The sequence below is a fragment of the Sturnira hondurensis genome, unplaced genomic scaffold (assembly GCF_014824575.4).
Source record: "Sturnira hondurensis isolate 20B ecotype Veracruz unplaced genomic scaffold, ASM1482457v3 Scaffold0000167, whole genome shotgun sequence".
NCBI lineage: Eukaryota > Metazoa > Chordata > Mammalia > Chiroptera > Phyllostomidae > Sturnira > Sturnira hondurensis.
In genome coordinates this window covers 8,869,260-8,885,464 of record NW_028072798.1, presented here as the reverse complement: position 1 = coordinate 8,885,464, position 16,205 = coordinate 8,869,260, and the positions used below count along the sequence as shown (strand labels likewise).

The window sequence follows — 16,205 nt, the reverse complement described above, 5'->3', positions numbered from 1 at the left end:
CACAGAAGTCTGTCTATTGTTATATTGCTTCAAGGGTGCCAAATAAGATCTCTCTCCCTAGATTGTAAATACAGTCACTTATTTTTCTTGAAGTGTTTTATTGTTCTTTCTTTTTGAAGTGGAATTCGCCCGAATTTGTCTTTACATGATGTGACGTGAGACTCTTGTACATTTTATTTGCTTTTATTTTCTTACAGACAGACGACTGTCCCTGGAAGAACAGGGTGTGTGAAATGACCACCGTTTGGCCTTACCAGGAGAAGAATTCCTTTTGGAGGCACCTCTGAGCTCCCTGAACAGACACCATGAGCAAAACTCACCCCCACCCTCGCTAACAAAAATTATGGACAAGAAGTTACCGTTGAAACTAAATGGTGGCAGGCGTGTCCAAGGAATCTTACAGGGACTTGACCCCTTTATGAGCCTTGCGACCGATGCTGTGTGGAGAGGGCAACTAGTGGGCGCCAGAACTACATGGGGACGGCGGTGACAGGAGACAACAGTGTCGTGTGGGAAGCCTGGGAAGGAGTATGGAGGATGGTGTGTCCCCCAGGGAAACCAGTCGTTTCCGCGTCCCCTCTCTGCCTCTCCTGTTTAACTTCTATATAGAAATCAAGTCTTGCACATTTTCACATTGAACTTTTGTTAAATAAATGTTCGTACTGGCCAAAAGTAGAAAATATAAATAAATAAATAAACAGCTGTTTGCGCGTATTCAAGTCTCCCGGACCTCGGGATGCTTCTGGATGTGCGCGCCCTGCGCCGCCAACACGCGCGTCTGTCCTGTGGCTGACAGTCTGCAGTGAGCAGGGCGCTTTCTCCTTCCACCCGTGGGAGGGCCTAGCCCTCCCCGTCCGGTCTCCTTGTTCTCGAATATTCCCAGGTATAGATCTCTCCCCTATTGACATTACGGAAGCATATTTCTATCACACTAAGCAGGAAAGCGGCCACCAAGGAGGCGGGGCGCAGGCGGGAATCCCGATCCTGCAGGTTCTCTCGGGAGCGGGTGCGGGTAGCCCAGCAGCGCCCTTCCTCACCCTGGTGGCTCGTCCTCCCGCTGCGACCACGCCCGCAGGGCCAGGCCCTCCCGGGAGCGCCGTGGGGGCGTTGGAAGGCGCAGGGCAGAGACCTGGCTGCTCTCGGGGCGCAGGGAACCGTGGCCGAGGGCCCCTTCACCTCCATCTGCTGGTTTCTCCGCCATTAACATCTAGAAGAAGAAACGTGCGGCCAGTTGTATGGTCAATAAATGGCAAGGGCCAGGAGGATGACCGGCCATTGCAGGTGGTGGCTGCAGGGCCTGGATGTGGTGGAGCAGAGTCCAGCGTGATGCGCGACTCGTGGAAGCTGCTTGGCGGTTGGTCGGAGGCCATGGGCGCAGGCTCCACCCCGCTGGGTTTTCTCCGGGTTTTGGACGGAGTCCTTTCCACGCACGAGTCTCCTCTAAGCATCATAGAGTCTCCCCTAAGCATCATTCGGCAGAAAACGAGGCCCGGGAATAAACGCCGTGACCTCGTCGTTGGGGGGATGCGTAGGTTCCGTTCTCCCCGAAACTCCTGGCGCACCCAAAGCAGCACCCACTGTGAGGAGGGCACGTTCAGGTTAAGTGTCCCAGATTGCAGAGGCTCTGCAGGCCCCCGCAGCTGCATGCGCCCTCACAATTGTGGGAGGGATTCTGCCGGGTTTCACTGGCAAACCCGATGACGTATACCATGCACGAATTTTAACCGTGTGGAAAATGGGCCGAACATCCCAACACTCCAAGGAGCCTGAGCGCAGTGAGCTCCCGTGCTTCTGGGGAAGTCACGGCCCCCCTTTAGAGACCGCAGTGCGGCAGACGATGCTCGCCCTCCCCGAAACTCCAAGTGGCTTAAATGCAAATCTTTGGCGCAGAACCAGGGCCAACAGCAGATACAGTGGCAAACGCCCAGCGAACGCACACCAGACGCAAGGCCAAGTGCTGGGAGGTGGGCCTTAATTAGCGTGGTTCACCTTGTGTAATGCGCACGCGCGTTTATGGCCCAGACTTTCAGGAAAAAAGTCCTTCGTTTTAATTTTTCAATTCAATTTTTTACTCCTTTATATTTAGCTACTTGGCTTTTTGGTACTATAAAGACATTTTAGCATTTATTTTTGAACATACAGATACCATTATTGATTTGTAGAGTTGCACTTTTAACGCATAAGCATAAATAAAAGAATTGAAACCATTTATATAGATAAGAAATAAGTGCTACCCGTGTATAATGCTCATCCTTATTCTTCCCTCAAAAACTTTGGCCCTGGCTGGTATAGCTCAGTGGATTGAGTACCAGCCTGCAAACCAAAGTGTTGCTGGTTCGATTCCCAGTCAGGGCACATGCCTGGGTTGCGGGCCACATTCCGAGTACTGAGTGTGCGAGAGGCAACCAAACATCGATGTTTCTGTCCCTCTCTTTCTCCCTTCCTTCCTCTCTGAAAAATAAAATCTTTTAAAAAATTGGGGGCAAAAAAGTGCACATTGTACATGGCAGCGTTCAGTAGCCCCCTCTCTCCCTCAAAGGGCCTACGGTGCGGGCACCATGTCCTCACTTTACAGGTGAGAAATCGGAGACAGGCGGTGACCTGTCCAAAATAATCCCAGGTGACACGAGGCCACAAACCCCAAGTGGCCTGTGTGACGTTGATACATTAGATATACTTTGGTGTGAGAGAGACATGTACAAAACACCTCAAATATGTATGTTTCTAACTGGAAATGTGAGGGACTTGACAAGAACTTTAAAACTCCTTCAAAAAAGAATCTCATCTCTTTTTTCAGTGACTGTGAGCTCCGTTCGGGTGGGAGGGCGCGCTGCCAGGGTCCCGGGCAGCGGCAGACCCCACTTCCCCTCCTCGTCGGCCGTGGCTGGTGGGCGGTCGTGGTGCAGTTGTCTGGACCCGCAGCTATGGCCCTGGCCATGTCTGGAACTGGACAGGATGCTGGGTGGCACCTCGGGTCTTCCAGGCAATGGATTTCGAGGCCTGTGCCCTGGTCCCTTCGGGCAGGTCTGTGACACAGAGTGCTGGCTGCTGTAGGTAGCAAACTCTTACCTAACCTAAAATTCCTTTTCAGCAATCACCAACCGGGCAACAAACGCCTTATTCTGTGAAAGCGGGGGTGGGGGAATTGCCTTATTGCTAATATTTGAAAAATGCAGATTGCCCCAAACCCACACTACCGTGTTTGACGAAAATCTAGATAAAAAGAACTTGGGAATGAGAACTTCGCCCCTTTCTAGGGAGAAGAAGAGAGTTAGACGTCACATAGAGAAATACGTAGGATTACAAATCGTCACAAACCTCTCAAAAGGAAGTAGGAGAATGTGCTCTCTGAAAGCTCCTGGCTTGCTGTTGCCCAGGCTCTCCTGGGAATGGGCGGGCCGGCCCTTGGGCCAGCAAACGTGGTCCCGGCACCGCCCACCGGCCGGTTCCCACTGGGCCCCGGTGCTGACTGGAGCTCCAGGTCTCTGATAAATAAGTGGTTAAAACCAGGTGCTATCGGTTCTCTCGGAGCCCTCATCTAGGTCTGTACTTCCCCTGGAGTTATCAATGAAAGTCAATCAAGATCAATTGGTTTTTGCTGTCGCTCAGACAAGGGCAGAACTCTCCGGAAGCCCAAACACTCACATTTTAAGGCAAAAATGATCAGACACCTATTTGACAGAGGGCTTTTAAGTATTCTGTGTGCCGTTTCAAATATTGGCAGTAGGTAACTTTGAAAATTTTATTTTACGGAAGGAGGCATTTGTATGCCCTAGTCGTCACTGCTGTAAGTGATTTTTAGGTTAGACGGGCCAGGTGTTCCGGTCTCGGGTTCAGTGTGGGTGTGGAACAGCATGTTAACAGTAAAGTTGCCGTGAGAGAAACCCACGCTGGGCGCCAGGGCGTGGGAAGCCCAGCCGGCTGAGTTGCCCGACGCACCGGTGTGCCTGCTTGCAGCACAAACTCACAGAACACAGGGCACTTCGGGGAGGAACCTGCGACTACTCTCCGTGGGGGTGAAGCGAACCACGCTGTCTTCAAGGGGAGTGAAATCCCACGAAGCCAAAGGGTGGATCTGACTCAGGCCTCAGCGGGGCAAGACGGCAGAGTTGATTCAGAATCACCGAAGCCAGGTAGGCGGCTTCAGTGGGCGGCTCGCCTCTCCGGAAAGGCGTGTCGCAGCGGGGTTCGGATGACTGGTGGACCCAGGCCACCCTCCAGGGCCCTGATGGTGTGAAATGTCCTCACCGCACAGCCAGGTGAGAGGCACCCTCCGAATTTCCGAGGCCTTCGGCTTTCTCACCAGTGCACACAGTGGTGAGAAGCAGTTTCCCAGAGGCCGCCCCCTGGTAACTCGCTGTGCCGCTCAGACTCGCGAGTTGTGACCAATGATTGATTTCTCTTCTTTTCATGTTGTTTTGTGTTGGCTTTAGGCGCACGGCTTGGGGGTCAGGCAATCACTTGTTTTGCGAAAAGTGTCCCCCTCGATATGCCCAGCACCCCGACCGACACCACGCACCGTTACGGCAGGATGAGTGACCACGCTCCCTTCGCTGTACTTGACGCCCTGGGACTGTTTCGTAACTGCCACCTGGGGTGAGAGGCGAAGGGATTGAGGCGATGGATGGCTTAGGAATAGAGCGTGTGTGCTGGACACCAAGGAGATCAATAATCATGCCTCGCAGACATGCCTCGAGACAATAGCTCGTTCCCGTAGCGAAGGAGATCAGTGTGACGGCCACCACCAGAGCAGGGTCATCGTTTTACACAGAGAAACACGTGCCAGGGGCTGCATTCCACACGGAACCCAGGAGGCGACTGGGACCCCAGTTCCCACGGCAGGGCCTGTCCCGTCAGGGGCCTTCCCCAGGGCGCACTGCCTGCGCGTCCCATGCCCACCCCAGTGCAGATTATGGGCACATCCTAGTCTGTCTCCTCAGCTGCTAACTCCTGACCTGCTGTCTGTGGTTCCGTGGCTCCCAGTCACCCATTCCACTATTTTCTACATGCGCTGTGGCAGGAGAAACTTCTAGAAGGCCTGTTCTAGGGAACCCACTGGCCCTGCAGTTGGGGGGCAAGGGCCAGACCCCCTCGCACACCAGTTTCCCCTCCTTGTCCCTCCCCTTCGTGGAGGCAGGCAGACACGGCACCAAAGATGCACTGTACCTAACACACCGTCTGCGTGGGTAGAGGAACTGTTGGGCAAACAAGAGGCAGGAGCGTGGGTGGGGGCGACTGCTGAGCTTCAAACACAAAGGGGCGAGTTTGGGTGGACGTCTCCGGGGGCACCTGTGTCCTGGTCTGGATCCTGGGGCTGTTCGTCGCCTTGTATGACTCATCACCAAAGGCGCTTTAAGGGGTCTCAGGGGGTTTGATCGATGTTTTTGTTCCCAGTGTTTTTATGTGCTTATGGGAAGACACTGGGCTGAATGAATCCTGGGTAAACTCTCTGGCTGCCCTTCCCAATAGCACGGCCCCAGGTGGGTTACACCTGTGGACCCTCCGCCCCCTTCTCCCAGCTGGATGCCTCGGCGTAGCATCAGCGCGCCAGCCGGTTGGTCTCCCCACCAATGTCAAGGCCTAAGTCCACTGCCTGAATGCACAGTTGTCTAGGGGCAGCTCCGGAAACGGACATATAGAGGCAAGTGTCCACTCTGCCAGTATTTGTTGAGACACAGGTTTCGATCGCAATTAAATGCAGAGAGACCTGAAAGGGGACGAAAAACACTCTCGGGGTCCTTTCAGACCCTGCTGGCCTGTTCCCGTGCCCCTCTGCTTCCCAGACAGGGAAATCTTGGGAAAGAAGAACTAACTATTTGGGAAGCAGACAGACTGAGATTGAATGCCAGGCTGCCATTTTTAGATAAAATTCCTCTTCTCAGACCATGACCTTGGCAAAAGGATGAAAGGAGATGGGTTATGCCATTAGGTGGTGGCCCAGGGGCACATGACATCTGAGATTGGTAACGGATTTTACAGGGGCACAGGCCCCTGTGCTGGTGGGGGGCTATGTCACCCGAGGGCTTGGCTGTGGGTGGAAAGGAGGCCCCTGGACGGGAGGTCAGGATTGGGGGCGGCGGCCAGGACTGAGCTGCCGAGCCTGAGAAACACCTTTCTGATCAGGGAGACGAAGATGGACGGGGTGAAGGGGCCCTTCCCCAAGACTGAGCAAGCAAACCTGCCTGGCTTCCTAAAAGGTAATTTTCTTAAATAGGAATTTAGTAAGATAGGCTTTTAGGAAATGGGATTACTTCAGCTATGGCTACACAGAGATGCAAAACTTTCTACTGAAATTTAGCCTTCTTTCCTATAAAGAGACTTCGGCTGCCTTCTCCACAAGAATCGTAACTTTCCTAGGAGTGGGCAGACCTGGGGCGTGGAATGCTGCCGCTCCGTGGGCCGGATAACCACCACGCTTTTATTTTATGTTCGTCTTCCCTGCTCTAGACAGGAAGCTGTCTGGTCCAACAGAGCGGGCAGCCTGGTGTCCAGCACGGTCATCGCAGCACATGAATGCTTCCGGGGCGAATAAAAAGGCTTGGTAATCTGGGGAGTTCTTTCACTCCTACTTGGAGTTTTAATACATCAGCATAAATTCCTAATTGGATGTGTCTGTTGAAACAATGTCACTGACAGTTCAGTCTTGAAATGCCTCTCTCCATTTTTAATTACCCTAATCGCCATCCCGGTACATTCTGAAAGCAAAATGGAACAGCCACTTTGGAAATTTCTTACAAAACCCACCCTGCTGTTACCACCAGAGCCAGTCATCGTACTGTCGGAAATGTACACAGAGGGTAGGAAACTTATGTCCACACCGAAACCTGCACATAGAGTGTTTGCCCAAAGGTGTTCGTCAGTGGGTGAGGACATCAGATGCACCGTGGTGCACCTGACAATGCAACACTACTTGGTGCTGAAAAGGAACCACGCATTAACCCGTGCGAGGACGTGGGAGATGCTGAAATACGTAGTGCTAAGTAGAAGCCGGTCTGGATCCCAACTGTAAGACATTCTGGAAAAGGCAAAGCTATGGAGACAGTGGAAAGGCCCACGGTGGCCAGGAGCTGGGGAGAGGTGGGGGAGGAATGGGCAGAGTGGCGGATTTTCAGGGGAGTGGGACCATTCGGGATATGCTGTAATGGTGGACACATCCCATGACACCATTTGTCCAAACCCAGAGGCGGACATCACCAAGGGCGAACGCCCCTGTGAACTGCGGAGTCTGGGTGGCACTGTGTCTGTGTAGGTTCATTAGTTGTAGAAAAAGCATCCATTTGGTGGGGCATCCGTATGCTGATGAAGGGGGAGGCTGTGCACGGAGGGGGGCGGGGGTGCGTGACAAAACTATCATCTGTGCGGTTTTGCTGCGAACCTAAATCTGCCCTAAGGAGTGAAGTCCATTAAAAATGAGACAAAACAAAAACACTCGCCAGAGTCGCCACTGTGGTAAACAAAACTATCTGTAACATTCCCCGTGATGAAAGGACCACAGGGGACGACGGCTGGAGCAGCCGCAATCAATGTCCTCTCTCTAAACACGCGTCCTCCAGACTGCTGTGTTACGATGTGTATGTAGCAGTGAAACCTCTATTCGGACGGTGGGCCTACACTTTGTATTCCTTTTGGCGAAGCACAGAAACTTTTAAGATGCAGGCTGGTTGCATTTTGCTTTACAACAAACACACTGAGCTTTTAGACACTTGGATGCTTTCGGCAAATGAGGTCCTTAAGTGCAACCGTGGAAAGCAGTCTCTGTTGCTCTAAAAACTAGAAATGCCCAGCAAACACATTATACACCTGTTTTTAGTTTATGGCCTTTCAAAGATGTCTTACCTTTAGATTTCCTAGAGCTCTGTTTGAAGAGCATTAACCCAAGGGCGATGGTGAAACATTTGTATATCTTAAAGAGGCTAAAAATTACCCATGAAATGAAAGATGTCTTTGGATAAAATGTTCTACTGTTGTGTCTACCCAGACCATGTATTTGGGGGCTGTCAGGAACCAGAATGAGAGCCAAGTCTCCCACCCAGGCCACTAAGGGGGCATTTTTGGAAGGACATGGATAGTCAAAGCGTGTGTGTTCCTCTTGGTTCCTGATTCTGAAGCATTAAGCCATTTTATCACACAGCTTCCCCGTATAGGGTAACAAACTGGGTGCATTTCCACGTGCAGAGAAATGGTTTTGCTGCATCACACACCGATTACAGCATCTGACTCCCACCACGTGTCCAATCGGCTGAGCTCTGAAGAAGTTGGCTGAGGTGCCAACATAACACGTGGTACAGGACAGACGTGATTGCTGATAGGCTACTTCCTAGTGTCTTTTCCCACCGTCTGACTTTGAAAGCCATTGGATACAATGACACAATTCTCTTCTAATCTTCAGCCCACCCAACAACTTTTCCCCTTGGCATTTCTGTATTTTAATTTCAGCACAATTCTGGTTCCTGCTCTTATGAAACTTTCATGAGGAATACAGGTAGCAATTCAGTTGGGAAGGGAGAAGAAAGCCTACTGTGCGTGGTCCGCTCGCGGCAGCGACCTGCTGAGGCCCCCGGCAGCATGGCACACCTGGAGAGCCACCATGCTCTGCGTGAGCAACTGCCAGCACACACGTGCACATGCACTCACAGCACACCTTACTTCCACCACTTTTGGGTCTAGTAGGATGACCAGAAAAATGTAATGAAGTTGATGTAGTAACCAACTCCATTTTCAAGTTCATACTATTTGTATTACATTTGCACTGTGCCCATGCATCCTTGCAATTCGCTCTGCTCAGTGCTGACTGGAAGCAGAACATCTCTGAATTTAGGGGCTACGAAGAATGAGCTTCCCGTTACCCGCCTTCACACACCCTGCCCTGACCATAATTTACCACATCCTGACTGGCTGGCAGTTTTCATTTAGAGACCACATTCATCTGAGTCTTCAGGAGGAACACCCGGTTTTACACTATGCCCTGTGAGTAGCATTTAGGTGTCTTAAGTTAAAAGTCCCACCCCAGGTCAGGAGAGGCATGGCCAGGTGCCTACGGGCACCAGGGAGGTGGGCACAAAACCGCCCAGGCGGCACTCAACTTGAAGACACCACACTGGAGTTCCTGAGGGGCACCACGAGAACGCGTGCCTCCGCTTTCTGGCTGTTTTGATGTGTAAGGTACCAGGCAAAGGGCTGCTTGACTGTATCTTGCGCTCTCACAAGTGTGTGAGAGGGCACTGCCAAGGCAAACAAGATCCCAGTGAGTGATCAGAAAGGAGAAAAGGGCGGCGAGACTGCACGCGAGAACTCGGGCTGTCAGGGTGCATGGGGGCACCGCACATAGACCTCAGCCCGAAATCTTCGCAAAACGGTTTCAGGATTTTTTTTTGGAACCAATTCTTTTTTGAAGGAATGGATGACAGTAGACCTTCGCACATAGCAGAGACCAAGTTCTGCTCGGCATTCCTTTCTTCTTTGTTACATCTCAAAACACCACACAAATGATACCTGGGTTTCCCAATCAGAAATTACATCTTTGCCCTGGCTGGTGTGGCTCAGTGAATTGGGCGCTGGCCAGCGAACCAAAGGGTCGCTGGTTTGATCCCCAGTAGGGCGTGTGTGAAAGGCAACCACACATTGGTATGTCCCTCCCTCTCCTTCTCCCTCCCTTTCCCTCTACAAATAAACCTTTTTTTAAAAAAGAAAGAAGTGACAACGTTTTTGGATGCCTACCCAACTGAGGACACTGTGCAAGTCTGTTAACGGATTTCCTCTTTATTGCCGTGAAGGGGAAAACATTACGATCACCTTCCAGGTACGTGACGTGAGAGCGCCAGAATGTCAGATTCTCATCTTTTCTCTTAAGTAGTAAAAGCATCAGTAAAAATTAGAAATTGACCATGTGCATTCTTTATTTACATGTGAGCTTTGGGGGCAGGACCCAGGCAGCATCCCGCTCAAGCGGCTGAGGAGGCACAAGCATTTTCCAGTTGGTTTATTGTGCTCGTCTGTGTACAGTCTTGGTTCTCCACCCACGTGCTGCTGGGAAGACCCCGTTTCAACTTCTCTCTGTATGTACAGTTTCCACAAGTACAACACTACATGTTTTATGTACACCCCTACAACACACACCATCAGAGATGCATTTGGTATTCGAAACTTCAGTAACAGCATTTTCAAAAAGGCAAATTTTTTACCCCAGGAGCTGAGCTCCTCTTCACAACTCAGTGTCTTTTGCTAAGAAAGGGCAGCAAAGTTGAAACTGCAAGCGATGCGGGGTCAGCGATGCTGTCGGCTGCACTCGCCACCCGCGGCCACCGGGAACCGTTCCTCCTCCCCCTCCGCCTGTCCCAGCCCCAGTGATTAGTGCAGCAGACACTCAGCCAGGCGAGAACTAGGCTGAGGCGAACCAGTTTGATTCAACATTGAGCACCAGGTATTCACAACAAAGGTGTTTCAATTTAGGTTTTATATTCAAGAAACCACAGGTAAAATTACGTGTGTGTACCATGAGTGTTATATATAAAATCAATTACCTTTCCATTTTGAATAAAGATATTGAGGGATCTGGGATGTTGAAAAATTACCTTTTGAACTACTTAGAAAGTTTGTAAAATCGAAAGTTTTCTGAGAAATTTTTGCTATTAAATAATTTATCAATATGTCTCATTTCACTAAAAAACACTTGCCGTCAATACTGTAACTGTTGTCAAGGAATCAGACAGACATCCCGAACAAGCAGCCCGCCCAGCCCGCCAAGTGGCCTGGACAAAGCTGCTGCCCCGTAAGAAGCGGCGAGCTTCGCTGGCAAGGAGTTTCTCGATTTAGTAGGTGAGCATCTTCACCCACACCCACTGTCCACTCTTGGCCCACCGGAAACCGCAGACCTTCGTGTTCTCACCCACTTAGGAAGCCTCACCTCCCCCCGTGTGTGTGCACACACACCGCCCCACCGGGTGCGTATGAGTGTCTACTGTCTGCTACATTCGTCCTGATATGTTGCGTAAGAAAAAACATGCTTAGCTCCTGAGTCTATTCATTTCACCAAAGTCTTGACTGAAGGCTTTAGGTTTCAGTTGTTTTATTCAATTGTTTTATAAATAGTAAAAAATGATAAACTGACTAGCATGTTTTCCTTCTGAGAGCTCAGTGGCTTTGCGCCTGGGCAGCAGTGAAATGGGCGATGCTGTCCTTGCCCCTGAAAAGCAGCCTCGTCCCACCTCCCCCATGCTACAGATGACAATGTGGCGTGACTGTCCATCAAGGACTCTCACATGGGAGATGAGTCAACTGCACAGAAATTCACCAGCTTAGGTGATGTGGCACCTGATGACTTGTATATTAGCAGCTTCAGAGACATCTTCAAACTCCTGCAGAATAACAGGCAGGCCATACGGCAACGAGAACTTCGGCAGGCAGCAGAGCGCTACACCACGGGCCACGCCCCCCACCCCTGGGGAGAAACCGCCCACTCATTCAATCCAAATGACCCTCTGTTATGACAGAATCAGTTCTCATCACTATCCTACATATTACACATATATGTACATATTATGGGAATAAATAAATACAGAAGTGAGAATACTTTGACATTCTGATTAGTTCAAAGCATATTGGTTATGTCTTCTATAACATGCGACTCATTTCAGCCCCAGAATTTAGAACTTAAATAAAATGCAATTTACAAAAATAAGTCACTAGTTATGAATGTAAAAATTCACCTTAAGAATTTTTTATTGTCCAGATCTGTTTTGCAGATAATAAATAGAAATCAACAATTCCTGTGAATTAGAAGTGCACTTCCGGAGTTAAGCCAGAGAACCCCCATGCAGAGGCTGCTTTACCTAGACGCCGCTGAGAGGCAGGACTGTATTTCCTGAGCCTCCGGCCGACTTGCACGCAGAACCCAACGACAGGGACTGTCAGCCCTCGCGCGCCCTCGCCTCAGGGCCGCACTGCGGCTGCACTTTGGAGGAGGTGCCGGAGGAAGAGCACCTGAGACCTGACCACGGCCGCCTGTGGCGGGCTGAGGGCTGCGGGCGGCCCTCACAGTCCACGGCTTCCTCCGCACTGTCCTGAGAATCAGAGACACTCTGCCTTGACCTGTGCCGAGTGCCCCCAACCGGAGCAGCTGGCTAAGACAGGTCAACAGTTCATAAAGGAAAAGTGTCCATTTAAAATGACAAAACGCCAGCAGACTCTTTGCTGTGCAAGGTAACCAGTAACACTACCTAACTTACAGAAATTAAGAAGTGGTTCAACAAAGAATCAAACTGGTTTCTTGGGGTACATCATTACAGGGAACCTCTTTACTCTTAATGCTGTGAGCAGACAGGGATTATTTTGGAGAAGGAAAAATAAGAAAGGAATTAGTACTGCAGAGGCTGAAGGGCAGGTGGCAAGACCAGGAGACCCCTCACACCAAAGCTACCTTGTCCCCCTCTACAGGCACCTCCCCCCTCGAAGTAACACAGTCAACAAAAGCCACTGCCGCAGGGGGGTGGGGGCTGTCAGCTGACAGACAACACACAAACGAGTCACGCCGTGTTATCTGTGGTCACGTTCCTCGGGGTTAGTCCAGTAACTCAAGACTTTACACTCTTTTGTCTTCCTTTGTTTTAATTAAACACGTAAAGGTTAATAAACAGACATAGTCCGGAGTTAGTAGGTTGGTATTATAACATTTATTAAAATAATGCCATGGGTTAATAGAAACAGCAAAGAACCAAAGAATTAAAATGCAAGCTATGTAAAATCCCAACTAAAACCCAGAAGTATCTAATGTATTCATTCATTAGCTAACTAAAAAGCCCGAGAAAGACAAGACACCCAATATAATAAAGTACTGCAAAACAATTGGCAATTTTCAGTTATCAAAATTGTGGATTTTGCATTTTGTATCCTTTTCTCAATCAAGAAAAAAATTCTTTTTGAATGTTATATAACATACATATAAAACAAGATAGAAAAATACATTATAAACTTGTAACAATGGCTGTAAATACATTATCTTACATGTTTCTCATAGGCAATAGGTTGGTTATGGTACATACAGAGCATGAAACTACTGAGATAATAACAGACAAAAACACATGTCAGCTGTACGGTAACATACAAGCGACACTCCCATCTACCCACGCTAAAAAATTACATAATACTGTCAAAAAAAGTCTTAAAAACTACATATTTTAATAAGAAGTAAATTCAATAAAGAATGATAATACTGAGAACCAAGGCATTCAGAGATTTCAAAAGTCATGCTTATTTTCAGTTGATCCAAAACTGTTTCAACTAAGTTTTCAAAAGTTTGTTCAGAGCCAACATTACTCCTAAGTGTCACACTTCTATTTCATACATGTACTTCTTCCCCATAAAAGACCTTTGATAAACATCTAAAATGTCCAGGTATAACACAGTTGAGATGAAACTGGATCAAATACTGGTAATTGTTTTGAAACTACTACCACCTCAGTGTTTGAGTGTCGCAAATTTATTCAATCAACCAAACAAAGTGAAGACCAAAATGGCACAGCGCGTGCTGTGAATGAACCGGACAGCGGTGCGCGAACAGGAAGACAGCAGTGGCGCTGAGCCAGAGCCGGCGCTACTAAACGATGCATGTCTATTGCATAGTAAATCAACTGAAAACGTTTGGGAGCGAGACCTGGTGACGGAGGAGGTCCCTGCGGAGGTGCTGACTGAGCTCACTGCTGACGTCTGACTGTGCGGGTGTGTATGAGGGGACGAGCTGAGCGGCTGGCACCCACTGCCCCTTGAAATTTGCCACGTCTGGTACTGAAGCAGCTGATGGTCACCCAGTGTTCAGGGAGATGCAGGCTCTGTGCACACGCCACTTTGACTACAAGGGCCTGAACTTCGGGGGAGACTGGGAGTTAGACTCCTGTGTAGTCGGGTATTTTTACGCACAATGGTGCTAGATTTTTCACACTCTTTAAAGTTAAAAAAGGTGTGTGTGTGAAGGTGGGGGCATCTCACGTTATCAGAACTGGCGGGGGGTGGGCTACCCAAGTGACCTGGTAGGGAGAAGGAGGTCTGATTAAGTTTGGGTCGTTCAGAGAACACTGTTTTCCGGAATGAAAATCAAGACGGTCCATTTTGTGGAGATGTTTAGCTAAATATAGTATTAATCTTCAAATAACAAGGCGGGATTCAACACACCCTCGTCTCTGAATGTAAAAACAAAGCTCAAATTTGTCTGTAAACTGATGCTCAAATCACACATAATTTTTATCTTAGAATCCTTTGGGGTAACATTAAATATTGCAATAATCAAACACAATCAATTATGATTTTAAAAGAATAATGTTTGAAAACACGTGTCAGGCATTAGAAAAATTATCAAATTGTTTCACAGTATCAGATTTGGCAAATTTGTATCAAGGTAACGTGGCAAAAAATATATAATTCGAACCATCAACTCCTTAATCTCCCTCTATCTGCTTTCACATACTGGGCAGCTGAGTGACATGCGCTACTTGTAGTTGGAGGGAGGAGCTGATCTTACGAGACACTTGACTAAATGACCATGAAGAAAAATAAGGCACTTCCTTTTCTTTAGACTTATTCCAATACTTAAAAAATAAAAAAGAAAGACAAAAAGGCTCTTTTGGTCTTTTGTTTCTTGACAACCACCAGAAAAAATCATTTAATGAAATAAAGGGTTTTTCTTTGTTCTTTTTCTTTTTTTATAATACTTGAAAGTATAAAATGCTACATTTCCAAAAATATATATATTTTTTCTGCACCAGCACCCTTGTATAGTAAAAGTATCTACTTTTTGTTCATTGTTTCAATGCACTACACTTTATCTACAATTTCATTACATGTATACAGCAAAGAGGCAAGCATGGCTTTTACATCCTTAATGATTTTTCTATACAGGGAGGTTTAAAAAAAATATCTGAACAGTTTGCCCAGTAATGTGACACATAATGCATGTACCTTGTTCTCATATATTTTTAAGGAGCTGTAAAATAAAGGTCTGGTAATTGTAACTCAGATATTTGTTTTTTTAATAGTGTTGCAGTTTTGTTCTTTGCATTACTTTTCAAAACTCCTCGCTGAGCTTTCTCTCCTGGCACTGCTGACACGCCCAGTGCCGGCAGGCCACACGGAGAAGGCTGCGCCGCCGCCCCGGGCGGGCCGTAGAGACTGAACAGCACGTCAAATTCCGACACCCCCTCACCAACGACATCCCTGACCTAAGGTTCATGCATGATGCATCACCACACAGTGCATTCAGAGCCTGGACTCGCCACGAGAAGGGAGGGCTCCCAGGAAGTCTCTCACAGTCACTGCCTGTCACTGAGTGGTTAAGGCCCCCCGGCTCCCCTCCTGCGGGGAGGCCTTCTTACCGTTCGCTTAGGGCGGGGACATGGAAGGATGATCAGTGCTGTGGCATGAATTGGGCCTTATTGCTTTACTACTATTCAGTGCAGGTTCTAGAACCATTTTCACCCAAACAGGAGAAACAAAACAAAACGAAAGCTGAGTTGGAGGACAACAATTTCTTTGTCTTTTGTTTGGTTAGATGGTAAGACGAACGGACAAGTGCCTCAGCTCGCTGCACTGACGACAGGCAAGCAAAGGCGATTACCAGTTAACTGATCAGCAGGCAGGCATGGTCAGGTCATCATTGGGTGAAGAGTTCAGAGGTCAGAAGGTCATAGGTTAGTTGCCGGTGGCGGCTGGGTGGTTAGAAACAAAAAACAAAACAAAAAAAAAAAAGAAAAGAAAAGATAGAGAAGAGATTAGTTTCAGCTAGTGACGGCTTAATGACAACATGAAAAACTAATCACAACTAATAAAAAAAAAAAGCATGTGTAATTCTGACAAACTGATTGACACCATCTACAAAATACAATAAAAATCATGACAATTTCATATCATGATTTGAACGAATGAAGGAGAGCCCTCTCCCACAAAAACAAAAAACTGGTTAACAGGAAAAAATGGAAATAAAATGTAACTACCGACTAACAGTTAGTAGCCCGATGGAGGAGACTGAGAACGACGACGAGGAGGAGGGCCGGGGCACGTGACTCGGGCGGCCGGGGCAGTGTCGGGCCGGACCGCCGTCGAGCATTAGTACTCTCTCAGATGCAAGCATTAAGCAACTATTAATGATGGATGTGATTATTGACAACTGATGATTAATATAGAAATGGATCTACATAAATTTAAATTTGTATGAACAACTT

The 16,205-nt window shown here is 48.4% G+C and overlaps 1 protein-coding gene across 4 annotated transcripts in view; it reads right to left on the bottom strand.

Annotated features, from left to right (window-relative positions):
- Positions 1 to 11,700: 11,700 nt before the first annotated feature.
- The window catches only part of QKI (QKI, KH domain containing RNA binding), a 143,707-nt gene continuing 139,202 nt past the window's right edge, over positions 11,701 to 16,205 (bottom strand). For 3 of the 4 annotated variants that reach the window (XM_037059799.1, XM_037059871.1, XM_037060077.1), the window contains exon 8: positions 11,701 to 15,692. In XM_037059799.1, coding sequence (XP_036915694.1) covers positions 15,676 to 15,692 — 17 coding nt within the window. In that variant the 3' untranslated portion in view covers positions 11,701 to 15,675. The remainder of the gene's footprint in view (positions 15,693 to 16,205) is intronic. The other variant, XR_005068507.1, reaches the window with a different exon arrangement.